Here is a 26,773-nt window from a genome sequence, read left to right as displayed (position 1 = left end):
ATATATCAATTTGTAGATACCCCTGGGAAACCCAGGTGGAAATATCACCAAAAAAGTTGGAAAGGAATGAACAAATGTTTTGGTTCAGTAACACCATTGTAAATGTGTTTTCATGTTGCTGATGAAAAGGAGGCGATCGCCAAAAACGTAGGCAGCAAACTATTCAGTTTTGCCAACAAAAAGGCTTATTCCAATTTTCCATAGGAAACAGTTAATAGTGAAAAGATTATTCAGTCTACATCCATAATTCTGTTGTAATCTGAAGCTCCAACTTGTGCTACTGTCTTTAATATAAACTGTTACAACTGATAAACTCTGCTGAATCTCAGAAATACTTTCTTTACCTAACAGTAATTATCACATAATTAGCCACAGCAAAGACTCTCTGTTATTGTCGAAAGATCCTAAGATTTTGGTCCAGAGGGCCTTAGCTTTGCCATTTATGAGTAGAAAGCCTTCGGGCAGGATACTTCACTTTTCAGAGCCTCAGTTTTCTCATTTGGGAAGCAGGGATAAAGTACTTATAGGATTGTAATTAGGATCCAAAAGATAATGTCTGAAAAATGCTTTATATACTATAAAATGTTATATAAAAGGAAGATATCATTCTTTTTATAACAATATACAAAGGAGGGGTAAATGAGCACTCAAGATGGAAGTTTAGTTTCTCTAAGATTTGAAGTAAGTTTACTACCTAATTCATTAAATAAATTCTGTCAAGGGGATTTCTGTTAAACATAGCCCATTTCTTCTTTTTTTTTTTTTTTTACTTATTTTTAAAATTTGTATTTAATTTATTTTTTTAATTTACATCTAAGTTAGTTAGCATATAGTGCAACAATGATTTCGGGAGTAGATCCCTTAATGCCCCTTATCCATTTAGCCCATCCCCCTCCAACAACGCCTCCAGCAGCCCTCTGTTTGTTCTCCATATTTAAGAGTCTTTTCTGTTTTGTCCCCATCTCTGTTTTTATATTATTGTTGCTTCCCTTACCTTATGTTCATCTGTTTTGTATCTTAAAGTCCTCATATGAGTGAAGTCAGAAATATAGCATATTTCTAATGAAAGTGTGGGTGTGTTCATGTGCACACACATGTGTGTGCCTGTGTGTGTGTGTGTGTGTGTGTGTGTGTGGAGAGAACTTGATGAATACACCAGCATATACATCAAACTCAGCAAGCTGTTCTCATGACTGAAATCCTGAGGACTTTGACATCCAGAGCCTATAAGACTTTGCTGTATTTCACCGGGGTGAAAAATAATCATCACTGGTGAAATCATGTAAGAAAACTACACCTGAGGAGAATCCGATGCATAGGAAGATTTAGAAAGTACTGAAATGCAATTCCTGACCTAGCACATATCTTTTCTGAAATCCCAGGGTAAAGACTGAAGGCTTCACCTGTTTTTCTCTGTCAATTGCCTAAAGCTATAAATAGGTCTAAAACTCATCTCTCTCTTTTTAGCAGAGAAGGGTCAGATTACAGATGCAAAGCAAAATCATAAAATGAATGTCAGGGTATTTTATAGTGTCAGGCAGTCATCCCCACAGCCTCCTCTCTCCTCCTTTCTACTGTGCTATCCTAGAATCAAGGACCCCGGCAACAATGCCTCTGTTGAAACTTCCAGGTAGGTGTGCAAAAGTGTTTTGAGAGCTCAGTTCTTTTAAATGCAGCCATTCCTTTGAGTATATCATGTCAGCTTTGACAATCCTTTATTTAGGGTTCAGAGTACCACTTAATTATACTTTTCAGGAAGAAGCAAGACAAGATTTTCAAGGATTTTTTCTTCTTCTTAGTTTTGGAAGGGAGATAATTTTCTAAAACTGTATCATGTGGTAGCATCTTTGATGATCCCAGGAGAAAACGGTGGAAGATATTTAAAATCTACTCTGCTAGTCTAAACAAAGCCTGTGCCTGTTAGAGTTCACAGCAGTGTCCTATACAACGTCTCTAGCTATAGTGTTAGTTGAAAATCACAAGCGTGATGGAAATGTTAACCCAATCTGTGTATTTTGATGGCTCACGATCCAGGTTTGTACACATAATGATTTTTAGAATCATACTAAGTCTTTTTCATTAGGAAGGAAATACATATCTCCTGTGAAACAAGAAAGAGAAATTCCACTGAACATAAAAGTAATAACACTCATTTAGAGAACACGAGAAATTTAGGAGAGCAGTACTAAGAAAAAAACAACCACAGTCCCATCATCCAAAGATACCACTTTTCACATGTTAGTGTTTTTCTTTTCAATCTATTTTCTATGCAACTTTAGGGAATTTGTAAAAAGCATAGCTGTGATTATATAATACATGTCACTTTATAGCCTGCCTTTTTTTTCCCTTAACATTATGACTTAATCGTTTATCGTGGTATTCTAAACTCTTCCTAAACATCATTTTAAATGGCTGGGTAATATTCAAATCTTCTTAACTAATCCCTTAGGTTCTTTACAGTTGGGTAAGTAAAATTGTATTCTGACAACAGTATTTGTACATAAAGTTTTTGCCATTTTTAAGAATGGAAATCAGTAGGGTAGATTGTCAGAAATGGCTGTTTGGTAGGTGTTGCTAAATTGCTTACCAAATGGGCTCCTTCAGTTTGGCTGAAACCAGCATCGTATGAGAGTTTCCATTTCTCTAGAGCAGATGTCTTTAACATCACATTTTACAAAACGTACCTCTTTACGATTATAAACATAAATTTAAGGAGCCATATTAGAAAGGGAAAGAAAAGAAAGGGGTGTGTAATGACCACATTCCCAGAGTTTTCTGATGACAGCAAATTGTAGGTGAATGGAAGAATGAGCTGTAATAACACATTCCACCTCCCCCATTTCTTGTACCAATCTACACATTTCTATCCCAAAGCACAGATTAACAGCCACTATGATTTCTGAAAGTTGTTTATATATTTTATCTTGTTTTATTTTACTTCAAACAGCTAAAGAAAAACGTGAGTATTTTGGACAATTTTTCCTGCCATTTGCCAAAGTATCAATGAAAAAATAGTACTATTCATTAATTCAGAAACATGAGTATTTTCCAGCAGTGTTTATTAAATGATACCATTGAAAGCCAACAAAGATTAATAATAACCATAGATATCCCATAGCATAGCAAATGAACTCATGGATTTTCTGGACTCCCCCCCCTCCCCCCCCGCCAAAAAAAACCCAACCAAATCCATTTTTTAAAGAGAACATCAGAGGGGCGTTCATCTGATGTTTTAAAATAAAATAGTATTCTTTAGATATAGGTTAGCCAGCGGGGCCTATTGAGTCTTGCCTTAGGAAATCCTCAACTCCAAAGCAAAACATTTCATGGTAAATTTCTGTGACCGGGTCAAATAAAATCTCACTTCAGATAAAACTGGAACTTTAAGTTATGTTTCAAATTAGACTTGTCCTTAGGCTGACTGATAGTAAGTAGGTCTGCCTCGGAGAGGCATAGAGGAGATGAGACGTGGCAGATGAAACACCTACGACCTGTCTTTTCTACCCATCAATAAAGCACTGCTGGGAAATAAGCATGCTCTTCTGGATCTCAACGTTGAGTGAAGAAGCCAGCATGACATTCCTCTTCTCAAGAGCCTTGCACTTCCCATGTTAATAGTAATAATCCCCAACTTCTATATAGCACTGTGTCATTTTTAAAGGATTTCTTGTTTAACCTTTATGGCAATGCTCTGAAGTTGACATTATTATTATTAGCATTCTCTTGTTATGATGATGAACACTGAGGCTCCTTGTGATTATGTGGTTTCCCCAAGGCCACCCAGCTGTCACAGGCACTTTTCCTCACTCCTAGTTCAGTGTTCACTCTGCTTCATCTTTTTACCACTTGTTTCTATTCTCGTGTCTACTCCGCATGTAAATGAAGACGTCCTGTCGTCCAGACATTTCCACTCAGGTACTCCATTATCTCAAATGTAATATGCTGAAAAAAGAACCCAACAATTAGCTATACAAACACAAGGGACTCAGCTCTCCTTTACTCCCTGGATTCAGAACTGTCACCAAATCTTATCCACTCATCTTTTGAAATACCAGTTTCACTCTTTCTTTCCCACAATCATCGCCACTCCCTGAAATATTTTTGAAAGGCAGAGCTCTTGAATGAGGAGTCAAATTTCAGCTGTGGTTGCATGAAGTCAAAACAACTGGTTGATTTAGTGGAAGGAAATATCAACCATGTAATTTGGGGGCATCATGCAAACCACATCTTAGAGTAGAGTTTCTAACTTTTCAATCATCTCTAGTGGCTTAGGGAGATGGAACTCAGTAAAAACAATAACATTTAAAACTATGAAACAAATGGATACGTGCAGTCCTAGGTAATGACTGTTTGTTCTGGACAAGCCAGATCTCAAGCAAGTAGGATTTGGTTTCTGAGCATGCATTTCCATGCCGTCCTTCCTGAGGCCTCCAGCAGCATTGTCACAGACCCATCATGACAAGCCAGTTGCATCCTTGTCCTCATCATCATCATAACCAACTAGCCCCTTTTCATTTGCGTTTCATGGTGCATGAAGCCTCTTCTAACTTCTGCTTGCCATTCATCCTTGAGGTGCATGTGCTTGCTTGCATTCCTGGAGGAATGATACTAATCTCTGGGGATCAATTGGTAGTGGGGTGGGGAGGCATTCTCAGGCCATCAAACATATCTATTTAGAGTCCCATTTGGTCCTTTGTGGAGTGTGGTACTTGTCAAAGAACTACTCCATAGTAGTAGTCGGTCTTCAGTTTCAGGAAGTGCTTGAGTTTAATGAGGCGGACAGATGCATGAAGTTCAGCAATACAGTGGATTTCTGTTATTCTTTTGTGATAAGCCAGGTTTTGAAAATAGGCTGACCTGACAGTGGTGGTGAAGTTATGATTTAATTACTATCATTTCCAATGTACGCTTCAACCTATACTAAGTCATATCATTTATCATTTCCTTAATAGCCCCAAACTAACCCCAAATGCCAGATATCTGTCTGACCAATGCCACCCAATTGCATCATTCAGTTTGATCTGGTGCTTTGTCGTCTGTAAAGTATTTCCCTGTACGTTATTACCACAACAGCCTCATGAGCGAGGTTTGGTGGGTACTAGCATTCCCACTTTACAGATGAGGAAACCAAGACAGAGGAAGGTGGAGGTGTCGGTAAGTGCAGAACAAGGATTTGAACACATGCACTTACTCAAGTCAAAATCGAAACGGTGGCATTTTGGAGATCTGTAAGGACACTGATGGGGCGGCAATGAGGGCATCTTTCTCTTTGCACGCAGTTTGCTCTGTCATCATTTGAAGAGTGTTCTGTCTTCTGTTGCTCCAAATAGCTAACTCTTTGCCATTCTCATTATTTGCTACCTGCTCTTTTCTGGAAATATGAAGAGATTTTAGAAGTATTAGAAGCAATGACTATTCAGATGAAAACAATTGGGTATGTGGAAAATGCAGTGGAACTTAACAGAAGAGCAGATACTTGATAGCCATTACCACGCTGTATGATGAAATTAGTTCCCTTACATCCGGAGAGTCTTGGGTTATTCATTGCCAAACTAAACGTCACCCCTCCACCCATTCTAAGAATGGGAATATTAAGGTGCCTCAGTCGGAAGAGTATGTGACTCTTGATCTTGGGGTTGTGAGTTTAAGCCCCACGTTGGGTGTAGAGATTACTTAAAATAAACTTAAAAACAAAGGATGGGAATATTAAGGCATGTAAAAGTAAAATTGGCTTTCCAAGGGCCATTCATTATGAAAAGCCACATGTCCACAAGAAGTGGGACTCCCAACACTGGGTAGTAACTTTCAATGGCCCCCTTCTCCCACATACCAGCATATCATCAAGTTGTCAGGATTTGAAATAATGTGTGAGAGAAACACAGTATCTGTCCTATGAGGAAGAAAGGCCCAAAGTACACGTTTATTTCTCAAAACTACCTAGATCACTACGATCTTTCTAGAAAGAAAAGCTCCGAAGACCAACAATCCTATTCACACCTTCACAGCCATCGGAAATACTCCACCAGTCTAATGAGAAAGATTATGCTGCATGGTTACTATGAAATCAGACTTAGCCCTGCCAGAAACAGGTGATCTTACATTAAGTGCTAATCCTTCAAGAGACCAATCCCACCTTTAGGACCTCCTGAAATGTGCTGCAAGAATCTGACCTGTGTTTCTGAGAATGGATTTCCAAGCTACCCACACAGAAACCTCTAAAGAGACAGTAGAGCGGCACTGAGCTTTGACATGCTTCTGGGGCACTGGTTAGAGTATAGGGGAGCCACGCACCCAGGGCAGTCCTTAGCACTGTGCCTCACACATAGCAGGAACTCTCTGATGACTTCTGAGAAAGGGCTTGAATACTAATCCATGAAAACCTCTTTTAGAAATTGATGATGAAATACGTAGCTTGGCTGAAAAAGTATTTGCCTCTGAAGTCAAAGATGAGGGAGGCCGTCAGGAGATTTCCCCCTTTGATGTGGATGAAATCTGTCCAATTTCTCATCATGAGATGCGAGCACACATATTCCACCTGGAGGCCATGTCCACCTCCACAGAAGGCAGGAGGTAAGTGGTGTAAGGGAATGTTGGGACATTGGGACACAGGAAGGAGAATTGTCAGGGCAGCTGGTTCAGTCTGTCTGAATGATGGTTCAACTTGGAGGAGGAACTCTTCCAGGGCTAAAAATTCTTCCCTTTCACCTATACCCCCACCCCCGCACTGTATAAGCTAGGGCAAGGTTAGCAATGACTAAAAAGAAGAAAAGAGTAGACATCCTGTGCTCATGCACATCTTCCTTTAGTTGAAGCCTCCCTATCTGCCCAAGCAAGAGGACATGAGCTCCTGTGCAATTGTTCCAAACCAAGGTAGGCTGATGGCTGCTGGGCACACACTCAACTTACACACAATGGGTACGGAAACCAGAACTCAAGGGCCTCATCTTCAGAGTTCATTTTTAGCCAACCTTCGCATTGTGCTATCTGATATGAATATAGCCCTCAGGCCAGTCTGACCTCCTCTAGGCCCCAGGGATACAACACTCCATTTCTGCCTTCCTGCCCTGGCCATCCTCTTTATTTTGTCTTTAAGGAAAGAACAGCGATCCCCCTTGTTCAGCATGCCCCATAGGACCTAACGTAAGTCTTGGGTCAAAGCAGAAACTCAATAAATACTTGTTGATCTAAGGAACTAATATTGACTAAGCAACTTATAAACTCCGTACACTAAATCTCACAGAATTTCCTTAAGGTAGGCATTATTACACTATTTTTTTTCATAGGGGGCAACAGAAGCTCACAGAGTTTCAGAACAAGCAGAAAACAACACAGGTAATAACTGACATAGCCTGTGCTTGTTGTGGTTCCCAGACTGTCCATCTGCTAGGAGTGGACTGCCAGCGAAGAATAAGGTCATGCTGAAAGCCTTCTCGTATGTTCCCAAAGGCCAACGGTCCCAAAGGATACCGGGAAGAAGGGAATACGGTCATGTGATCCCTCTTCCCATATGGTTGGATCCTGTTTCTGACAGCCAGCTGACATTTTAATTTGCGCTTTTTGTCCTCAAAATGAAATTGGATAGTGAAACACCAATCTATCACAACGCAACTCCCAATGAGGACCAAGTTAAGTTCTTTTATTTTTGTGTTTCAAACCCAGAAAAAAGCGTTTCCATGGACGGAAGACCGTTAATTTGTCCATTCCACAAAGTGAAGCATCTTCCACTAAACTGTCCCATATCGACGAATACATTTCTTCATCTCCAACCTACCAGACCGTGCCTGATTTTCAGAGAGTGCAGATCACTGGCGATTATGCCTCAGGGGTGAGTTGCTCTTTTTCCCCTCAAATGTCGCTGCTGGGAAGACACAGCTTGATTGTTTCAGCTTCCTTACCTTCTTGCCTTTCCTTCTGAGGAAGGTGTTAGTTCACTTGTCCTTTGCTGTACTTCATTATTGCATTTCAATACTGATTTGCCATGACTTATATTTCTGTTTTGTTTTATCATCCCACATGATCTATGCTTCTCTATTCCATTTGCTTGCACATGGACAGTATGTAGTGGAATGCAGTGTGTGTGTTACAGAATACACTAGACAAATTTTGGCACAAGAAACAAGAGAGCACCTGGTGGGCTAATCTCACTGAGGATATCGCAAGACAAGACAGGGAGCCTCGAGGAGGCACAGGGGGCTCTTGGGAAAAGATGGATCCCGGGCAGCCCTAGAATAGAGACAACGGCTTCAGGTAGCATAAACCAATCCAAGAAAACAGCTTGGAAGAAAGAGAGGGAGATGAGAAAAGAAAAGTGGAGAGACCAGAGAAAAGAAGAAAGATGAGAGAGAGCCTATAAGATTCTAACGGGGCTATTGTTTTTTTTTTTGACCAACGGTCATCTCCAATTTCATTGCAGATGCCTACACGGTAGATTATTGCCTGGAATAGACTCTAGTTATGCCACAGGGATAGTAAACTCCTGTCACAAACAACTTGACCTTCCTGTCCTGTCCAGGACAGTTGGGCAATTAATAAATCTCTGTCACATGAACTTGCAGAATCAGCATCATATTGGTGAAACTGATGTGTAGCTATCAGTCTATGCTCCAAATATAGTTTTAATGACCAATCCTAAGCCCCCTTCTCATGTAACTGACCCACTTAGGGTCAGTCCCAAGATATTTAAAAAGGGACAGAGCAAGGAAACAAACACAATTCTTGTTTATTCACTTTCTGTGTGATGACATGACTGCAAATGGCAGGCATTTTAGATTATAAATGACTGAAAGGAGATGTTCAATAGAGCTGCCGTTTGGAGAACACAGGAGTTCAAAAAAACATAAAAACTAAGAGGCAAAGTTGATACCGCTTGTGCTTGGTAGAAACAAACACAAACGAAAAGAAAGAGGATGGGAGGAAGGAAAAGGTTCACAGAAGTCAGGGAGTAGCTGTTTCTCCCGTGAAAGCTGGAGGGCACCTGAAACCATGACATGGAGTCTTTGAAGACCCAGGCGTGTTGGCTGAATGTGGCTGAACTGCTGAGCAATAATCAGCTGGTTGTATTCTGTGCCCCCATCCATTCTCACCCTGTAACTGAACAGAGAGGTAAGGGGGATCAGGACTAAGTTTCCAAGGCCATCAATCCCTGATAATCAGTTGACTCCATGTAATCAATTCTTATTGAGCACCTACTGTGTGCTACGCATTGTGTGCCAAATGCTGAGGACACCACGGTGAATAAGATCCAGCTCTTATCCTGGAGAAGATAGACCGGTGGCCCATTAGGTGGCAAAGGAACAAGCATGCCATTAGAAGCAGACCTCTAGTTCCAGCACCTGTGCCAGAATCTCTCGGCCAAGGTCAGCAAGCCTTTAAAAAAAGAGTTCAACTGGTTAGGATCAACATCCGGGCCTCAAACATTCGGAACAAGCTTACATTGGTCCCAGAAAATCTTTGGGCTCTGATGACGATCATTCAGTGATTTCAAGTTATAACTCTTTGGGCATGCCGTCCCCAGCCCGGAGTCAGGGATGGGGCATGGGAGACAGACCAGCTTAGGAAATTTCCGGCAGTTCTGAGAAAATTTTATTCTAGAATCTCTCCATTTTTAGCCACAGATTAGGTTCTCTTTAAAACCATCCAAAGGAATGATAACTTATCATAAGATGATGTTCTGATCCATCCATAACGACAGAAGGCAGGGCATGCATGATAGGGTTTGAGGGATGTGTGACACCTTATTCATCCCCACATATTTCCCCCACTGACCAGAAAGTGGTTTGAATTCTCAAATTAGAGTCACATGGTCTTTCAGTTGAGATACCGTCTTCAGAAGCCCGTATGTAAAACCTGGAAGGAAGAAGGTATTTTCCATGTTAGAATGGGTTCTTTTAATCACACTCACTAGATAATCACTGCTTTCTACCAAACACCAAACAAACACAAGACTGTCGGGAAAGACTTGTAGACCAGGTGAGTTTTACTAGAAATGAAAGAGGGCAAGAAACTTCAGGACCTGCTCTTGGAGGAAGACCCAGGGCCCCAGGGCCCAAGTCATGTAAGGGAGCAGCCACATGGGCAGGTGGGCTCAGCACGGGCTACAACACCCAGGAGATAGCAGGGGCATACCCAAGACAATCCACCTCTTGGATTTTCACAGGAGTGACTCCGATGCTCTAACACTTTCTTGGCAGGTGACAGTTGAAGACTTTGAAATGGTTTGCAAAGGTCTGTACAGGGCACTGTGCATACGGGAGAAGTACATGCAGAAGTCATTTCAGAGATTCCCTAAAACCCCTTCCAAGTACTTGCGGAACATCGATGGTGAGGCTTGGGTAGCAAACGAGAGCTTCTACCCAGGTACGTCAGAAGTAATTTTCTTATGCAGCATATGAAATAGATCTTTTGGTTTAACTACTCAATATTAAGTATGTCCCTAAATTACAGTAGTCTCCCCCCACCACCATTCCGTGATTTGGCTTTCTTCAGTTTCAGTTGCCTGCAGTCAACCGAGGTCCATACATAGATGGTCCTCCTGATTTATTGTCAGAAGGTCAGCAGTGGCCTGAGGAGTCCAGGTGGCTTAGTCGGTTAAGCATCCAGTTCTTGATCTCAGCTCATGCCTTTTTTTTTTTTAAGTTTATTTATTTACTTTGAGAGAGAGAGAGAGTGGGGGAGGAGCGGGGGGCAGGTGGGGGACAGAGGATCTAAAGCGGGATCTGTGGTGACAGCAGAGAGTCTGATGTGGGGCTCGAACTCATGAACCGTGAGGTCATGACCTGAGCCGAAGTTGGACTCTTAACACACTGACCACCCAGGTGCTCTCAGCTCAGTTCTTGATCTCAGGGTTGTGAGTTCAAGCCCCACATTGAGCTCTGCACTAGGCATGAAGCCTACTTAAAAAAAAAAAAAAAAAAAGAGGTCAGTGGCCTACTGCTACCTCACAAGGCCTACCTTATTCACCTCATTTCATGTCACATAGGACTTTTATCATCTCACATCATCACAAGAGGAAAGGTGAGTTTAGGGCAATAAGATATTTCGAGAGAAACCATGTTCAATTAAAAATAATTTTTTTTAATGTTTATTTTTATTTTTGAGAGAAAGAGAGTGCGAGCAGGGGAGGGGCAGAGAGAAAGGGAGACACAGAATCCAAAGCAGGCTCCAGGCTCTGAGCTGTCAGCACAAGGGCTTGAACTCGTGAACCATGAGATCATGACCTGAGCTGAAGTCAGACACTTAACCAACTGAGCCACCCAGGCACCCCTCCCAATTTTTATTACAGTATGTTGTTATTATTGATCTATTTTATTATTAGTTGTAGTTGTTAATTTCTTACTGTGCCTAATTTATAAATTAAACATGTAAGTTGATAGAACAGTGGCTCATTAATAGGTATGTATAGGTATATACATAGGAATATACATAGGTATATATATATATATATATATACACACACATAGGTATATACATAGGAAAAGACAGTCTATACAGGGTTCAGTGCTATCCACAGTTTCAGGCATCCACTGGGGGTGGTGGAACATGTCCCCTATGGATAAGGAGGGACTACTATCTAAGTAAGCCAGTCTAAAAATATCATAGTCGTCTTTGGCTCCATTCTCTCTCCTGCCCATGTGCACAATCACATAAATTAATTCCTTACAATACCTCTCAAAATCTCCCCTCTTTGCTCTTCCCCAAACCCTAATTTAGGTCTATCTTTCACCTTGTCTAGGCTATTATCATAGTTTCTGACCCATTCTGTTAAATTCTAATCTCACTGTCTGTTGGTGAGATTCACTTAGGTGCCAGTTATTAAAACACAGATCTGAACATATCCCTCTCCTATCACAAACCTTCAATCGCTCCCATTACCTTCCAAATTGAGTCCAGTCTTTAGCCTGGCATTCAAGGCCTGCCACCAGCTGGCCTTCTAACCGGATTCTCAACCTATTTATAAACTTACCTTATCTACTCCACCTTTGTTCTGGTCGGAAGTGTTTCCTGTCTGCCGTTTGGTTCAGCACTTTCCTGCCCCTGTACTGTTGTCATGCTGTTCCCTGTGCCTGGACTGCCCTTCACTTTTTTCACTGTATGTCCATATGTCCAGATGCAACCTCACCCTTTGACGTGCAGCCCAGATGCTATCGTTTCCTTCCTTCCTCTAACCTCTGGAGAACACTAAACTATATGTTTTGACTTTCCATAGTACTTCATTTCCGTCTCTCACTTTTTACTTTCTGCCTTATATGAAGTGAAGCACATGTTTTTAAATAATCAGATTTATAGAACTTCTCAGATTTCTATTGTATAACTGTATCATGTTTGTTTTTTTTTAATTTTTTTTTCAACATTTATTTATTTTTTGGGACAGAGAGAGACAGAGCATGAACGGGGGAGGGGCAGAGAGAGAGGGAGACACAGAATCGGAAGCAGGTTCCAGGCTCTGAGCCATCAGCCCAGAGCGCGACGCGGGGCTCGAACTCACAGACCGCGAGATCGCGACCTGGCTGAAGTTGGACGCCTAACCGACTGCGCCACCCAGGCGCCCCTAACTGTATCATGTTTCATTTAACCAATTCTCATTTTTAGGCATTTAGATTTCCGACTTTTAAAAATTGATTTCCATTAAGGTTGCAATGAACAGCGTTAGAGAAACATCCTTGTGCAGTTGCTCGACATCTTCTGGAGTATACTTCTAGGTTTGAGATTTCAAGGGAGACAAATATTAAGGGTTTTTGAGCTTGCAAATTGTTATGTCATTAAAGCTTTCCAGTTCTGTAACTTCTTCTCTATAATTCCTTTTAATATTAAAATCAGAGTAAACATGGATCCTGTTTGGCGATACATAAAATCGGTTTACCTCTTTTCTATAATACTGTCATTAAGATATTTGTTTTGTCTTTGCTTCTTCTAAATTGTGCCTTATCTCTCTATTATGTTCGAGTATAAAGAGTCAAAAAATTAATATTCGACATAGCAAAATACTGTTTCACTTCTTTCATGTTCCTTGTCTCCTAGTTTTGAATAGAAAATGCATGACTTTTTTCTTCCCATATTATTTTTCCCACTGTGGTTGTGAGTCATCACTGGCAAACTGGAGACTTTTCTGCTGCCTTGGGCACTTACTTGTTGAAAGTAGAAAGTTAAGCGCTTTAAAGGCCATGACAACGTAGAATTTCTTCCTGGCTTTCTTAGGTTGAAACTGTTAGCACTGGAAAGAAGGGGGCATTTACCCACAAAATCCCTTCTCATTCTTTTGTAGGTGCTTTCGAAGGTGGATAGTATGTTATAATTACAATAAGAACTGGAATTCTTCTAGTAAGACTTTATTTTATATTTCCACTTATATTAAAACCAGTCTAGGGACACCTGGGTGGCGCAGTCGGTTAAGCGTCCGGCTTCAGCCAGGTCACAATCTCGCGGTCCGTGAGTTCGAGCCCCGCGTCGCGCTCTGGGCTGATGGCTCAGAGCCTGGAGCCTGTTTCCGATTCTGTGTCTCCCTCTCTCTCTGCCCCTCCCCCATTCATGCTCTGTCTCTCTCTGTCCCAAAAATAAATAAACGTTAAAAAAAAAAACAAAAACAAACAAACAAAAAAAAAAACAGTCTAGACGGAGCACAAAGGGTCTTTAGGGCAGTGAGACCATTTGTATGATACTCTAAGAGTGGATACATGTCATTGTACATTTGTCCAAACTTATATATTGCACAACCCCAAGAGTGAACTGTAAGTTAAAGGATGGACTTTGGGTGATTACGACATGTCAGTTATGTTCATCAGTTGCACCAAATGTACCCTCTGGTGGAGGGTGTGGATAGTGGGGAAGGCAGTGCCTGTGCGGGAGTAGCAGTCAGTATATGGGAACTGTGTATTTGATGCTCAATTTTGCTATGAACTTAAAACTGCTCTAGGGACGCCTGGGTGGCTCAGTTGGTTAAGCGTCTGACTTCTGCTCAGGTCATGATCTCCCAGTTTGTGGGTTTGAGCCCTGTGTCAGGCCCTGCGCTGACAGCTCAGAGCCTGGAGCCTGTTTCAGATTCCGTGTCTCCCTCTCTCTCTGCCCCTCCCCCGCTTGTGCTCTGTCTTTCTCTCTCTCTCTCTCTCTCTCTCTCTCTCAAGAATAAATAAATATTTAAAAAATATTTTAAACTGCTCTAAAAAATAAAGTTTTTTGAAAATAACCACTCTAAATTAAGACTTCTAGAGAGGTTGGTTTTATTAAGGACACAATGCAAATTCTACTTTTCAACTGTAGTTTGATTTTATTTCTATGCAAATATCTCATAAGCTAATAAAATGTTCTAAACAGGAAGCCCTTGATAAGCTACTTCAGTAAATAAAATTATTGGTAAGTAGTGTATCAATCATGTAAACAGTACTTCTAAAGGACTTGAAAATCATTCTTACACTAGATAAAATCTTATAGTTATTTTAAACTACTAACTTGGTCAGCTTTGAAAAATAATGTAGGAGCGCCTGGGTGGCTCAGTGGGTTAAGCGTCCGCCTTCAGCTCAGGTCATGAACTCGCAGTTTAAGGGTTGGAGCCCCGCATTGGGCTCTGTGCTGACAGCTCAGAGCCTGGAGCCTGCTTCGGATTCTGTGTCTCCCTCTCTCTCTGCCCCTCCCCTGCTCACCCTCTGTGTCTCTCTCTCTCAAAAATAAAAATAAAATAAAATAATAATAAAGAAAAGAAAGAAAAATAACGTAAAAATAAGCTTTAGCTTAGCTCTGGGTGAATAATTATAACTTATGACGTACAGGATTCCAAACAAATGAGATCTTACAGCATTTCATATTTTGGTTATTTGCATGTGGTCATTTGTCTTATTTCCTGATGTATTACTCTGTGTTTCATTGAGAAAGTCTTTACCCCTCCTGCGAAGAACGGAGAAGATCCCTTCCAAACAGATAACCTCCCGGAAAACCTGGGTTATCACCTCAAAATGAAGGACGGTGTGGTTCACGTCTATCCTAATGAAGCAGCAGCCAGCAAAGATGAACCTAAGCCACTTCCTTATCTCGATATGGACACCTTCTTAGATGATATGAATTTTTTGCTTGCTTTAATTGCCCAAGGACCTGTGTGAGTGTTTAGTGATGCTACCACCACGAGTACTAACACTGCTCTTAGTAAGAATGAGTATTTACCAAGTGCTTACAATGTTCAAACACTGTTAAACCCTTCAGGTACATTATTTCCCATCTCCTCACAAGCATTCTGCGAGGTGGGTAGTTTTATAATTGCCGTTTTGTAAGCGGAGACTCTGATGAGTTAAATAATCTCCCAAAGTCACACAGCTCCCTGAGATTCAAGTCTGCATCTGCCATCCCTAAAGCCAGGACCCTTAGCCTTGAGCAACGCTGTCTCCCCGGGGCTGTTAAATGCCTTCCCAAGTCTTCCCTCACTATTCTGTCCAACATGGATGAAAAGATTGAGCCCCTGGAGCCCAATACTTCTCAAGTGAGATTAACTGCAAACTGAAATGTTTGTTTCAATAATTGCTTCCTATGGGTAATAAGGGTCCTGATGGTTTTGAAACTGTGTCTGTTTTCCTTAAGTGTCTGAATGATTCAGAATTATGTGATTTAATTTTCCACAGTAAGACCTACACCCACCGGCGCCTGAAGTTCCTGTCTTCCAAGTTCCAGGTCCATGAGATGCTCAACGAGATGGACGAGTTAAAGGAGTTGAAGAACAACCCCCACCGAGATTTTTATAACTGCAGGAAGGTAAACGTGGGCACTGCTCAGGGGCCAGCGCTGGGCAAAAACGGGAGCCCAGTTAGCTCTTGAGTGGGACAAGAAAGAAACTGTTTTTAGTGAAAGCAAATGAATTATTCTAGAAAGTTAAAATGCCATTTCTACTGTTTTCTACACAGAAGGGTTTACCACATTCTTGCCACAAAAAATTATAATGATCGTGAACCACAAAAATAACAAAAACGAACGAAATCTCAAAAACTGCTCTTCCAGGCTTTGGAACATCTTTCTTCTAGTCCTTTTTCTTCTACTTCCTGACTCTGAGATATAGCGGGTGATGATTAAATATTTCTGAGTTTGTTTCCTCATTCGTAAAATTGGAAAATATATCTGCTCAGTCTAGCTCACAAGAGGGACGGTGGGCATCAGATGTGCTAATAAGTGTAGAAAACGAATCAACTTAGAAACACCTCTGAGATGTGTTCCGACCATTTGAGTGATTGAAAGAAGTGAGGATAGAAAATATACGAGCAAAGATTCAGGACCAAATCCTGGCTCAGCTGCCTGTATAACCTTGGGCAAATTCATCTATCAAATCTCCAGGCTATAAAATTATAATCATAAGAATATCTAGCTCAGGGGCGCCTGGGTGGCTCAGCCTGTTAAACATGTGACTTTAGGGGCGCCTGGGTGGCGCAGTTGGTTAAGCGTCCGACTTCAGCCAGGTCATGATCTCGCAGTCCGGGAGTTCGAGCCCTGCGTCAGGCTCAGGGCTGATGGCTCAGAGCCTGGAGCCTGTTTCGGATTCTGTGTCTCCCTCTCTCTCTGCCCCTCCCTTGTTCATGCTCTGTCTCTCGCTGTCCCAAAAATAAATAAACGTTGAAAAAAAATTTTTTTAAACTTAAAAAAATAAATAAATAAATAAACATGTGACTTTGGCTCGGGTCATGATCTCGAGGTTTGTGAGTTCAAGCCCCACTTCGAGCTCTGTGCTGACAGCTTGGAGCCCAGAGCCTGCTTCAGATTCTGTGTCTCCCTCTCTCTCTGCCCCTCCCCTGCTCACACTCTGTCTCCCTCTCCCTCTCTCTCAAAAAGAAATAAAACATTAAATTTTTGTTTTTAAATATCTAACTCATAAGTTCCATCGCTGTGTCAGTCATGGCTTTGACATGATTTTGATCTTTTCTCCCTTTGGGGCTGAAAGCTGTGGCAGCTAGTTTATTTCACGGGTGGAGAATGGTCCCCGAGAATTTTGTGTGGATCAAAGGTAGAGAGTTAATTGGATAGGCAGATATCCAAGAGAAATAGGCATTATAATTGCATCGCCCTAAACTTTCACATTCTCGCAAGGGTACAAAAAGGTGCTGCTGGTTCTTTCCTGCCGGGCCACCTTCACCGGATGTCAGGTCACATCCCTCTACTTATTCCTTTCTCTTGCCTCAACGGGGTTTGCAGGCACCATGGCCTCTAACAGAGCAGCATGACTAGGGCTGATTGTTGGTTTTCTTTCTCTGAATGTACACACAGGTGGACACCCATATCCATGCAGCCGCTTGCATGAACCAAAAGCACCTGCTGCGCTTTATTAAGAAATCTTACCACATCGATGCTGACAGAGTGGTCTACAGCAGCAAGGAGAAAAATCTGACCCTGAAGGAACTTTTCGACAAATTAAAGATGCATCCCTATGACCTGACTGTTGATTCTCTGGATGTTCACGCTGTAGGTTGAAAAAGATGATGTCAGCTTCATGCTCATACTCAGAACCGCACATGCCATTCTCCTATAACCTCCCACTTCTCAGAGTCCTCTTAACCGTGTTGGCTGACCGTGCTGACTGAAAGCACCCACAGACAATTTTGAGGTTCACTCATTGTCAACTGTGCCAGATTCCTTTCTTGGAGCCCACCCCCTTCCCCCCGGTTCCCAGGCCCTGTTCCTTGTGGCCATTCCTTCGCTCTCCATGTCCCAGCAGCTCTGATAATAATATACTTGTGTTCCTGTTTCCTTATTCAGGGACGCCAGACCTTCCAGCGTTTTGATAAGTTCAATGACAAATACAATCCTGTAGGAGCAAGTGAGCTACGAGACCTCTACTTAAAGACAGACAATTACATTGATGGGGAATATTTTGCCACTATCATCAAGGTGAGGAGGAACCAACCAGATCTATGGTACCTGGCTTGGTTCTTGAGGAGGGGGAGGGAGAGAAGGAGGAAAAGAAGGAAGGAGAAAAGAGAAGAGGAAGGAGGAAGAGAGGGAAGGAAAGGAAGGAGGGAAAGGAAGGAGAAAGGGTGCTATCCCTGGGGAAGCACCACAGACATGAATGCAAGAATTTCTTCAGAGATGTCCACTGTAATGATTTAAAAGACTTGTATTCCAAGGCTAGAGAAGCTGAGGGTGTGGATTTGGGACTGAGTAAGGACTCTTTCAGGCTCATGGCCTGAGCTCTAGCATGCAGGAATGACACAGTGGACTTGGGAGATGTGCGTTTTGGAAAGTAGGGGGTGTAAAAAGAGCTGAGTGTCGTTTGCAGGCCCCTTGGATTGGATATTTCAACATCCTTTCTCTGACTTTTTCACTCTCTAGACTCCATCATTATCAGTCTCTTCCTGACCAGATTCCCCTCATCTCTCGATTTCCTTAGATCTTAAGGAATAGGTTCCCTCTGACCTCCTTTTATGCTTCCCCTGTTCTTGGTACCCACTTCCTCTCCCTAGACCCCACAGATTTAGACCCCTGAGGGACTTGTGGAAATTCCTGGCTTTGGACTCCTTTGTTGGCTTCGCAGGAGGTAGGTGCAGACCTGGTGGAGGCAAAGTACCAGCACGCCGAGCCCCGCCTGTCAATCTACGGCCGCAGTCCTGATGAGTGGCACAAACTGTCCTCCTGGTTCGTCCGTAACCGCGTCTACTGCCGCAACATGACCTGGCTGATCCAGGTCCCCAGGATCTAGTATGTCCCTTCCCATCCGAGACGCGAAAGCCTGACTTCATCCCGCCTGCCTCACCTTCTCTGCACAAACAAGAAAGATGTAGCGCCTCTAGACACAAAAAAAAGCTTTGTTAAAGCGGAGCTCAGAACAGGGTCCTGGGTGCTTGGTTTTGTCCAATCTGGGTTCAGCACTCTTGACCAAAGACAGGAATTAGAAGATCATTTCAGTTCAGTTTTCTAACCAAGTTTTGGGGTTTTGTTTTTTAAAACATGGGACTTCACGCAGATCACAAAATAACTTATTGAGAATATTTGAAACTTAGCTAGGATGAGAACTATGTACATTTTACTATACTTTCCCTTTCTCCTGGTCTTTCTCTCTGTGTCCAGTCATTCTTTCCCATGCTTATCTGGACTGGGATGTAGCTTTCTTGTATCAGAACCTTTATTATCGGGATGCTGGGATGGCCCAGTTGGTTAAGTGATTGACTCTTAATTACGGCTCGGGTCATGATCTCACGGTTTGTGAGTTCGAGCCCCACGTTAGGCTCTGTGCTGACAGCGCAGAGCCTGCTTGAAATTCTCCAACTACCTGACCTCTCTCTGACCCTCCCCTGCTCACCCACTCTTGCATTGCACTCTCTCCGTCTCAAAATGAATAAACATTCAAAAAAAGAAAGAACCTTTACTACCATCTGACAATTGTCTCATTTACAAGTGTTAAAGTCCTCCACAATCATTGAGTATTTATCAATGGTATTACCATTGATAATTACTCATGACCCTCGGGGATGCTCAGCATCATTGATCTTCTATCTAACTTAAGTGTTTATATATTTTCTGGCCACCTGCCTCTGTATGCTGCCCCTGCCCCCCACCCTTGTCAATGCAAGAGTTTTATCCTGTCTCTTGAACCAAAAAAGTAACTTTTTGACTGGGGTAGGGCTTCCTGTCTAATATCATTAAAGCAGAGAGGCAGTAGGTGTGATAAGAGCATGGACTCTGGACCTAGACTGGCTGTATTTGAATCCCAGTTTTACTATTTACTAGCAGTGTGACCTTGGGCAAGTTTCATGAGCTCTCTGCCTTTGTTTCATCATCTTTACAATAAGCGCATCTGGTTGGCTTAGCCAGTAGAGCATGGGACTCTTGATCTCCAAGTTGTGAGTTCAAGCCCCACATTAGGTGAAGAGCTTACTTAAAAATAAACTAACTAAACAATAGGGTCATAATGGTAGCTAACATACTGAGTTGTTATAAGGATTAAATTAACTAATATTTCTGGCTACTTAAAAGAGTGGATGGCCATATGCTGAGTGCTATATAAGAGTTAGTTCATTAGATTGTCCCTGGCTAAAGCATATCAGAAGTGTTTTTGGTTTTGTTTTTCTTTTTTGAGAGACAGAGAGAGTGAGAGAGCACACACGTGAGAGCTGGGGAGAGGGGCAGAGGGAGGGAGAGGATCCTAAGCAGGCTCTGCACTGAGTGTGGAGCCCAACACGGGGCTCGATCCCACTACCCTGGGATCATGACCTGAGCTGAAATCAACCAACTTGAGCCACCCCAGGCACTCCAGAAGTGTTCTCGATAAATGTATCGCGCTCACCATCTTATATACCACAAATAAGTCACCCAATCTTTTGCGACATAGTTCCTGTATATACTCTTCATTTTCTATATGGATTTAGCTGTGAAGGTTAATATTTTTACTACAGAGGTTTTGTAGAAGAGATTGAGGCAACTGGTCCAGCAAGAAGTTTATGTCTCTATGCCTCATCTAAACGGAATCCCTCTTTATGGGTAGCCAAAAAGAGTGTACCGGAGTGGACCTAGAATGGACACACTAAGTCTTTTTCTGAACATGGCATCTTGCCCTCTGATTCCTTCACACAGGGGCTGTTAATACTAAAAATATTTTCCTCGTAAATTCTCTTTATTCTTGCCTTTAGCGATGTGTTCCGATCGAAGAACTTCCTCCCACACTTCGGAAAGATGCTGGAGAATGTTTTCATGCCAGTGTTTGAGGCCACCATTAATCCCCAGGCTCACCCAGACCTCAGTGTCTTCCTTAAGCATGTAAGCATGAGCCTTTGGGCCTTCTCACTGCTGTGCGTGAGCTAGTATTGCCACAAGCTGTGATTCATTTTTGGTGTTTATCTCTGACGTTTGGTCCTTGCCTTTGGGAGCTGAAAGGTTTTCTGAGGACTGGGATCCTGTAGTCGAACTGACCCCATTGCATGGCCTACTTTTCCGGACAGATTACTGGCTTCGACAGTGTGGATGATGAGTCCAAACACAGTGGCCACATGTTCTCCTCCAAGAGTCCCAAGCCCCAGGAGTGGACCATGGAAAAGAATCCGTCTTACACTTACTATGCCTACTACATGTATGCAAACATCACGGTTCTCAACAGCCTGAGAAAGTAAGTGGACAGAACTGGAGCTAGAAGGAGATGATTCTATTTGACACACCTCTTTTGCTCAGACATTGGCGCCTTGGGTGGTCAAGGGCCACTGCACTGCACTGCTAGGACGCTTTCAATTGGCCCCAATCAGAAATTTCTTTCCCTTGTCTTTTTCTTCGGTTTCTTTCTTTAGTAGCAGGAATGGATGTTTTGGAGCCTTCAGCAACTTTCACAGTTCCTTTCTTTGCAAGTTTAGGAATTTTCACTAATCACTGCACAATTTATTATCATACTCCATACACTTCACCCTTCTTGATATACCTGGGTAAAGAATAGAGGAATATTGTAACGGGGTTTTCTGGAAACATCTCCCCCCTCAAGTGTGAGTAGGAGAAATGACAACATGGTACTTTTGGTAAATTTCCTGTTGAAACTGAAGGTAATCAAATCTTGACTTTCCTCCATACCCTCATATCCTCTGCTGCCTCTTTTTTTCAGAAGGCTATGTTCGGGAAGAATTAAGATCATGACCTGGGAATTGCCAGTTTTATCGAGTCCTTTGGATGCCCCACTCTCCTTCAGAGGGTTAATTCTTTTCTTACCAGATTTTCTTATAAATTACTCCATGCCCCAAATTGCTGCCGGGTCCTAGCCAGCCACCTGTGATAACTATGGCAGTTGCCTTTCCCTAGGGAACGAGGCATGAATACTTTCCTGTTCCGACCTCACTGCGGGGAAGCGGGCGCTCTCACCCATCTCATGACAGCATTCATGACAGCAGATAATATCTCTCATGGCCTGAATTTAAAGAAGGTGAGTTGGAGGCTCTCTTCCTAATATTAACTTTTACATTGGAGCTAGAGGAATAATTTTTTCCGTATCATTGTCTCCCGAGTCATTATCAACACTGGAATCAAATTAAAGTAGAGCAAAAAAAGATTTTTGAGGTTATTTAGTACAGTTCATTTCACAGAAGCCAGACAAGTAAAGGGAGCTGCTTACGATTACCTAACCAGTTAGCAGCAGAGATGAGTTAATGCAGGTCTTTCGACTTCTATTTTAGAACTCTGACAAGGGAGAATTCAGAGGTGCTTGGCTTACCTTAAACTAGTTTTTGCCAGATTTCTTGTCATAGCATGTTTTCAAATACCTCTTGTGAGAGTCAGAACTTTCTTATGAGGGATAAAAAAATGTTTCAAGGTGAAGTCTTTTCCCGAGACAGACCATGTACCTTAGGCAACTAAAACTCAAACATTTAGTTTGATTCAAGGCTACTGAAAATTGATGATCCCAAATACATTTATTCTAAATAGCATTTACATTTAAAATGATTATTTGTCTGTCCTCAGGGACTGAAAGAACGTATGATCATTCTTTTGAAAGCTAAAACTTGCAGATCATGTGGTTATAACATTTCTCACTTGTATCCCTTTTTCAACATCCTTAAATAATTTTTTTCGCTTTTCCTTTTCAGAGTCCTGTGTTACAGTATTTGTTCTTCTTAGCCCAGATTCCCATCGCCATGTCGCCATTAAGTAACAACAGCTTATTTCTAGAATATGCCAAAAATCCTCTTTTAGATTTCCTCCAGAAGGGACTAATGATCTCACTGTCGACAGATGACCCGATGCAATTCCACTTTACCAAGGTACACATATGGAATCTTGAGCAATACAGGCATATTTGGAGGGACTGTTGTTTTCCATCCAGAATTTCAAAGTCAAATCAAGGTGTTTCAATATACTTTTTCTGCTGGATGCTTGTTATTTTTTTTTTAATATGCTTCTTTTCTTCTTTCTTTCTTTCTTTCTTTCTTTCTTTCTTTCTTTCTTTCTTTCTTTTTCTTTTTTTGCCTCATTTAAATAAATAACCTAAGGAGCCCCTAATGGAAGAATACGCCATTGCTGCCCAAGTGTTCAAACTGAGTACCTGCGATATGTGTGAAGTGGCAAGAAACAGTGTTCTGCAATGTGGAATTTCTCATGAGGTAGACCTGTCCTTGGCTGGCTGTCCTTCTGTGCATAGGATCTGGAAACTGAGTAATGAAAAGATAGTTGGGGAAACACATGTAGAAAAATTATCCCGCAAATCATACGCAAATACTATGGCCAGGGATTAGAAAGAATTCTTCTATCTCTCTGGCTATGCCTTTGGGCAAGGAAAATAAAACACATTTGACTTCTCAGCAGACCATGTGTACTGAAGCACTGGATAAGTGCTTTTACTGGTTTATGTTTTCCTTTTGTCAGTAAGTAATATAAGGAAGGGATCTTTGTGGAAGATGTAATTACTGTCTATATCAGGACAAAAAGACAACAATCATTCTCCTTTCTTTTCTCTTACAGGAGAAAGCAAAGTTCCTGGGCGACAATTACCTTGAGGAAGGCCCTATGGGAAATGATATCCGGAAGACAAATGTAGCCCAAATCCGCATGGCCTATCGCTATGAAACCTGGTGTTATGAACTTAATTTAATTGCTGAAGGCCTTAAATCGGGAGAATAAAGCAAATAAACCAAATAATAATGTGGGTGAGATTTTCATTAGAGAATATGAATAATAGTTACCAGTTACTGAATCCTTACTGTAAACCAATGATTGTACTAGATATCATTCCACTGACATTATTTCGTTTAATTGTTTTCACTTTATGAAGTAGAAAATGTTATCTTCATTTTGAAGAAGATGAGTAAACTGAAGTTAGTGAAGTTAATAACCTGCACAAGGACACATCTATTGAGAGGTAGCAATGGGGACGTAGGTTTGTGTGACTCTAGAGTCGCTATGACTTACAGGTGAAACATTTGGTAGTATTTTTTGCCCTGCCTTATTAACAATTAATAATAGTTAATAATACATATTATTATTAACATAATAACTATTAAGTCAAGGCAAAAATATGACCAAGTGACTTGTTATTGGGAGAATGTAGGCTTAAAATATTTTTTTTGATGTTTATTTATATTTGAAGGAGAAAGAAACAGAGCATGAGCTGGAAGGGGTAGAAAGGGAGGGAGACACAGAATCCAAAGCAGGCTACAGGCTCTGAGCTGTCAGCAAAGAACCCAATGAGGGGCTCAAACTCAAGAGAGGTGAGATCAGGACCTGAGCCAAAGTTGGATGCCCAACCCACTGAGCCACCCAGGAGCCCCAGGGAGAAATGCAGGCTTTGGGTTTACAGAATGAACTTTGCTTGAGGCACTTAGACCATTGAAAAGTCCTTTTGACGGGATACAACTGGAGACTAATGCTCTTAGACAAAAAGAGGTGTCGTCCAATATAGAAAATACGTACCTATGAGCTATTACACTTAGGTAGAATTTATCTTATCCAAAGATGATCAGTTTTAAGGATATAATTGTCAATGAAGTTATAGCCAGCTGTCATTGTACATTTTAAATAACTTTTTAGGAACCTATCTGTTACTCAAGGCCAGGTAGAATTCCAATTAGCTAGACTATACTTCTACATGTACAACTGTGTTGCCATCTAGTGGCTGGGCTGATAGTTCATTTAACTTATTAAATAAACAATTACTGATGAACTGCTCAAGTATCAGGTAGTATTCTAGGCAGCAAAGGTGTAAAGAATAAGATTTCATTCCTACTCTCCTGTTGTTCACAGTGTGAAATGATAGAGTGAGTGGATACAAATGTGAAAAAGAACATTTTGTGAAACACCTCAGGAAGTAATGACTTCTCAAATGGAAAAACAAAAATAAAGGCAAATTCCTGCATGTTTCCACATTCTACACAGGTAGCTATAAGCATGGGTGTGATCCTGACAGCGTGTTTATACTAGCCCTAGTATAAGAATCCTCTCCCTGGTTTCTGAAGTTGAACTTCTGTTTGCTGAGTATTTATAAGTCCCTTAGAGAACCTGATTTTATTTCTACCTTGTCCTCTATATCATCAAAATAATAGAGATTGCTAAATTAAACATTCTAGTCTCAGATTTAAAAGGCATTAACTACCATTAGTTATATCTCCAGATCACCCATGAGAGGGCAGTAGAATACATACATGTTAATTCATTTATTACAGACACAGAAACCACGCCAGATTTGGAATTCAATCTGCCTCATTTTGCCACATAATCTTCCTGAATGTAAAGTCTGAACTCTGAAATCAATTTGAATTTTGAAATAAAATTTAAAACCACACTATTCTAGCTTAAAATCTCATCTTGGACAATTGTTTGAGAAGTTTTCTAAATATAGAAGTATGGAGGTGGGGTTGAGGGGGGTAGTCCATAAAGATCACTGCTCAAAATTTACTGCAAAATATATTGACGTTTTTTTCCTCAGTGAAACACGGTTTTTAAAAATGTCTTGTCATTACTCTCCCTCCTCCCCCCCCCCCCCCCCCCCCATTATAGAAGGTAATTCCTGTTTCATTGTCCACAACTCATGGTTTCACAACGGTGTGGGATATGCGGCTTTTACTGCTTTGGCTAAATTGGCTTGTGACAGTCATCTGCGATGTGTAACCAAACACCTCTTTCTGGCAGTCTTCTATTTTGGTACCTCTCTGTGAACAGATGTGGGAAGATTTTGGTCAAACCCAAGAGGCTCTGGTGGGGAGCGGTGGGGTGGGGTGGGGTGGAATGGGGCGGGACGAGGTGGGGTGGGGTGGTTGGCGAGTGCCTGGGAAACAGGCTCAACTCATCCTGACTCGCAGCCTTGGTGAAACTGGGCTGCTGCTCGCAGTAGGCACAGCGCCATGCACATACCTGAGGGTGAGCGTGTTGCAGGCGTAGTGCTTAGGCATGTGTGTCACAACAGGGCGTGGGGGCCGACCTCAGGCACTGGGAGTACCAAAGGCGCCTTGCTCTGGGATTTCAAACCTCAGGTGTTCGGAGCGTTATTCGCATCTGTGTACGTTTCAAGTTGGCACTGGACTGCAATGGCAAGAGATAATTTTATGGCTTCCTTGAGTGAGGTTTCATTTGGATTCCTCGATTAAACTAGGTGGCCGTGAAGAGTCAACCTTCATGCAAATTCAGGTCCATCGCCGTGGGGTCAATAGGACCGTAGGCACGGCTACTGCGATGGGGTTTTGGCTTGAGATCTCGGCCGGCGTCCGGGCGCGTAAGGTCCGCGGGACAAGGTTCTGGCCCCCGGGCCGACTGGAACGGGGGCGGTTCCCCTCTCGACGGTTCCCGGGCGGTGCCGGGGGCGGGCCGGAGCGTGAAGGGTGGGAAGAGGAGCCAATGAGAACCCGGATTTTCCGGGCGGGGTGGGGCCGCGGCCGGGAGGGGCGGGGCCTTCGACTGGGCCTGCGGGGGCGGGGCGCAGCCGACCCCGAGTGCTAGCGCCGAGAGCTGGCGCCTCCGCGGTGAGAGCGAGAACCTCGCAGCCCGGCCGTGGGGGCGACGTGGAGGTCGAAGGCAGGTAGGTGCGGGGCGATCCTGGGCGGCCTCTAAGGCGGGTGCCTCGGTCCCTCGAGGCAGTGCGTGTCGCATGCTGGGCGTCGGAAGCGGGGCAGCGGGGCTGGCAGTGAGGGAGCCGGGACGCGCGGAGGTGTCGGCCGGGCCCCGCAGTCTGGGCGCCTCCCCTGCCCGGAGGGACACGCGAGGGTCGGACCGGAGCCCGGCGACTACTGGCGTCCGGAACCCGGCTGGTGGGCCGCGGTGGCTGTGGCGGAGCCTGGCGAGGCATCTCTCCGCCGCTCACCTCGGGGCCCGAGACCAGGGGCCGGGGGCGCTCGGCAGTCTTAGGGACGGGAGGGGGAGCGCG

General features: G+C 42.7%; 2 protein-coding genes across 4 annotated transcripts in view; both read left to right on the top strand.

The window, feature by feature from the left end:
- Positions 1 to 1,507: 1,507 nt before the first annotated feature.
- AMPD1 (adenosine monophosphate deaminase 1) lies at positions 1,508 to 23,556 on the top strand. Of its 2 annotated transcripts, none has more exons than XM_043575912.1 (16): positions 1,508 to 1,630; positions 2,948 to 2,959; positions 6,390 to 6,570; positions 7,660 to 7,825; positions 10,191 to 10,356; positions 14,863 to 15,082; positions 15,600 to 15,729; positions 17,227 to 17,421; positions 17,716 to 17,847; positions 18,491 to 18,654; positions 20,583 to 20,709; positions 20,892 to 21,055; positions 21,730 to 21,850; positions 22,512 to 22,685; positions 22,914 to 23,024; positions 23,383 to 23,556. In XM_043575912.1, exons 1-16 carry the CDS (start codon positions 1,513 to 1,515, stop codon positions 23,539 to 23,541), a joined length of 2,340 nt encoding a protein of 779 aa, XP_043431847.1. In that variant the 5' UTR covers positions 1,508 to 1,512; the 3' UTR covers positions 23,542 to 23,556. The 2 variants fall into 2 exon arrangements, with proteins under 2 accessions (XP_043431847.1, XP_043431848.1); XM_043575913.1 differs by having other exon boundaries at positions 6,390 to 6,574.
- Positions 23,557 to 26,321: 2,765 nt separating this feature from the next.
- DENND2C (DENN domain containing 2C) overlaps positions 26,322 to 26,773 on the top strand; it is a 91,067-nt gene continuing 90,615 nt past the window's right edge. For both annotated transcript variants that reach the window (XM_043575910.1, XM_043575909.1), the window contains exon 1: positions 26,322 to 26,428. The gene's annotated coding sequence lies outside the window, so the exon portion shown is untranslated. The remainder of the gene's footprint in view (positions 26,429 to 26,773) is intronic.

The sequence above is a fragment of the Prionailurus bengalensis genome, chromosome C1, assembly GCF_016509475.1.
Source record: "Prionailurus bengalensis isolate Pbe53 chromosome C1, Fcat_Pben_1.1_paternal_pri, whole genome shotgun sequence".
NCBI lineage: Eukaryota > Metazoa > Chordata > Mammalia > Carnivora > Felidae > Prionailurus > Prionailurus bengalensis.
Note: the sequence above shows the minus strand (reverse complement) of the source record. Positions and strands in the feature narration are given on the sequence as shown.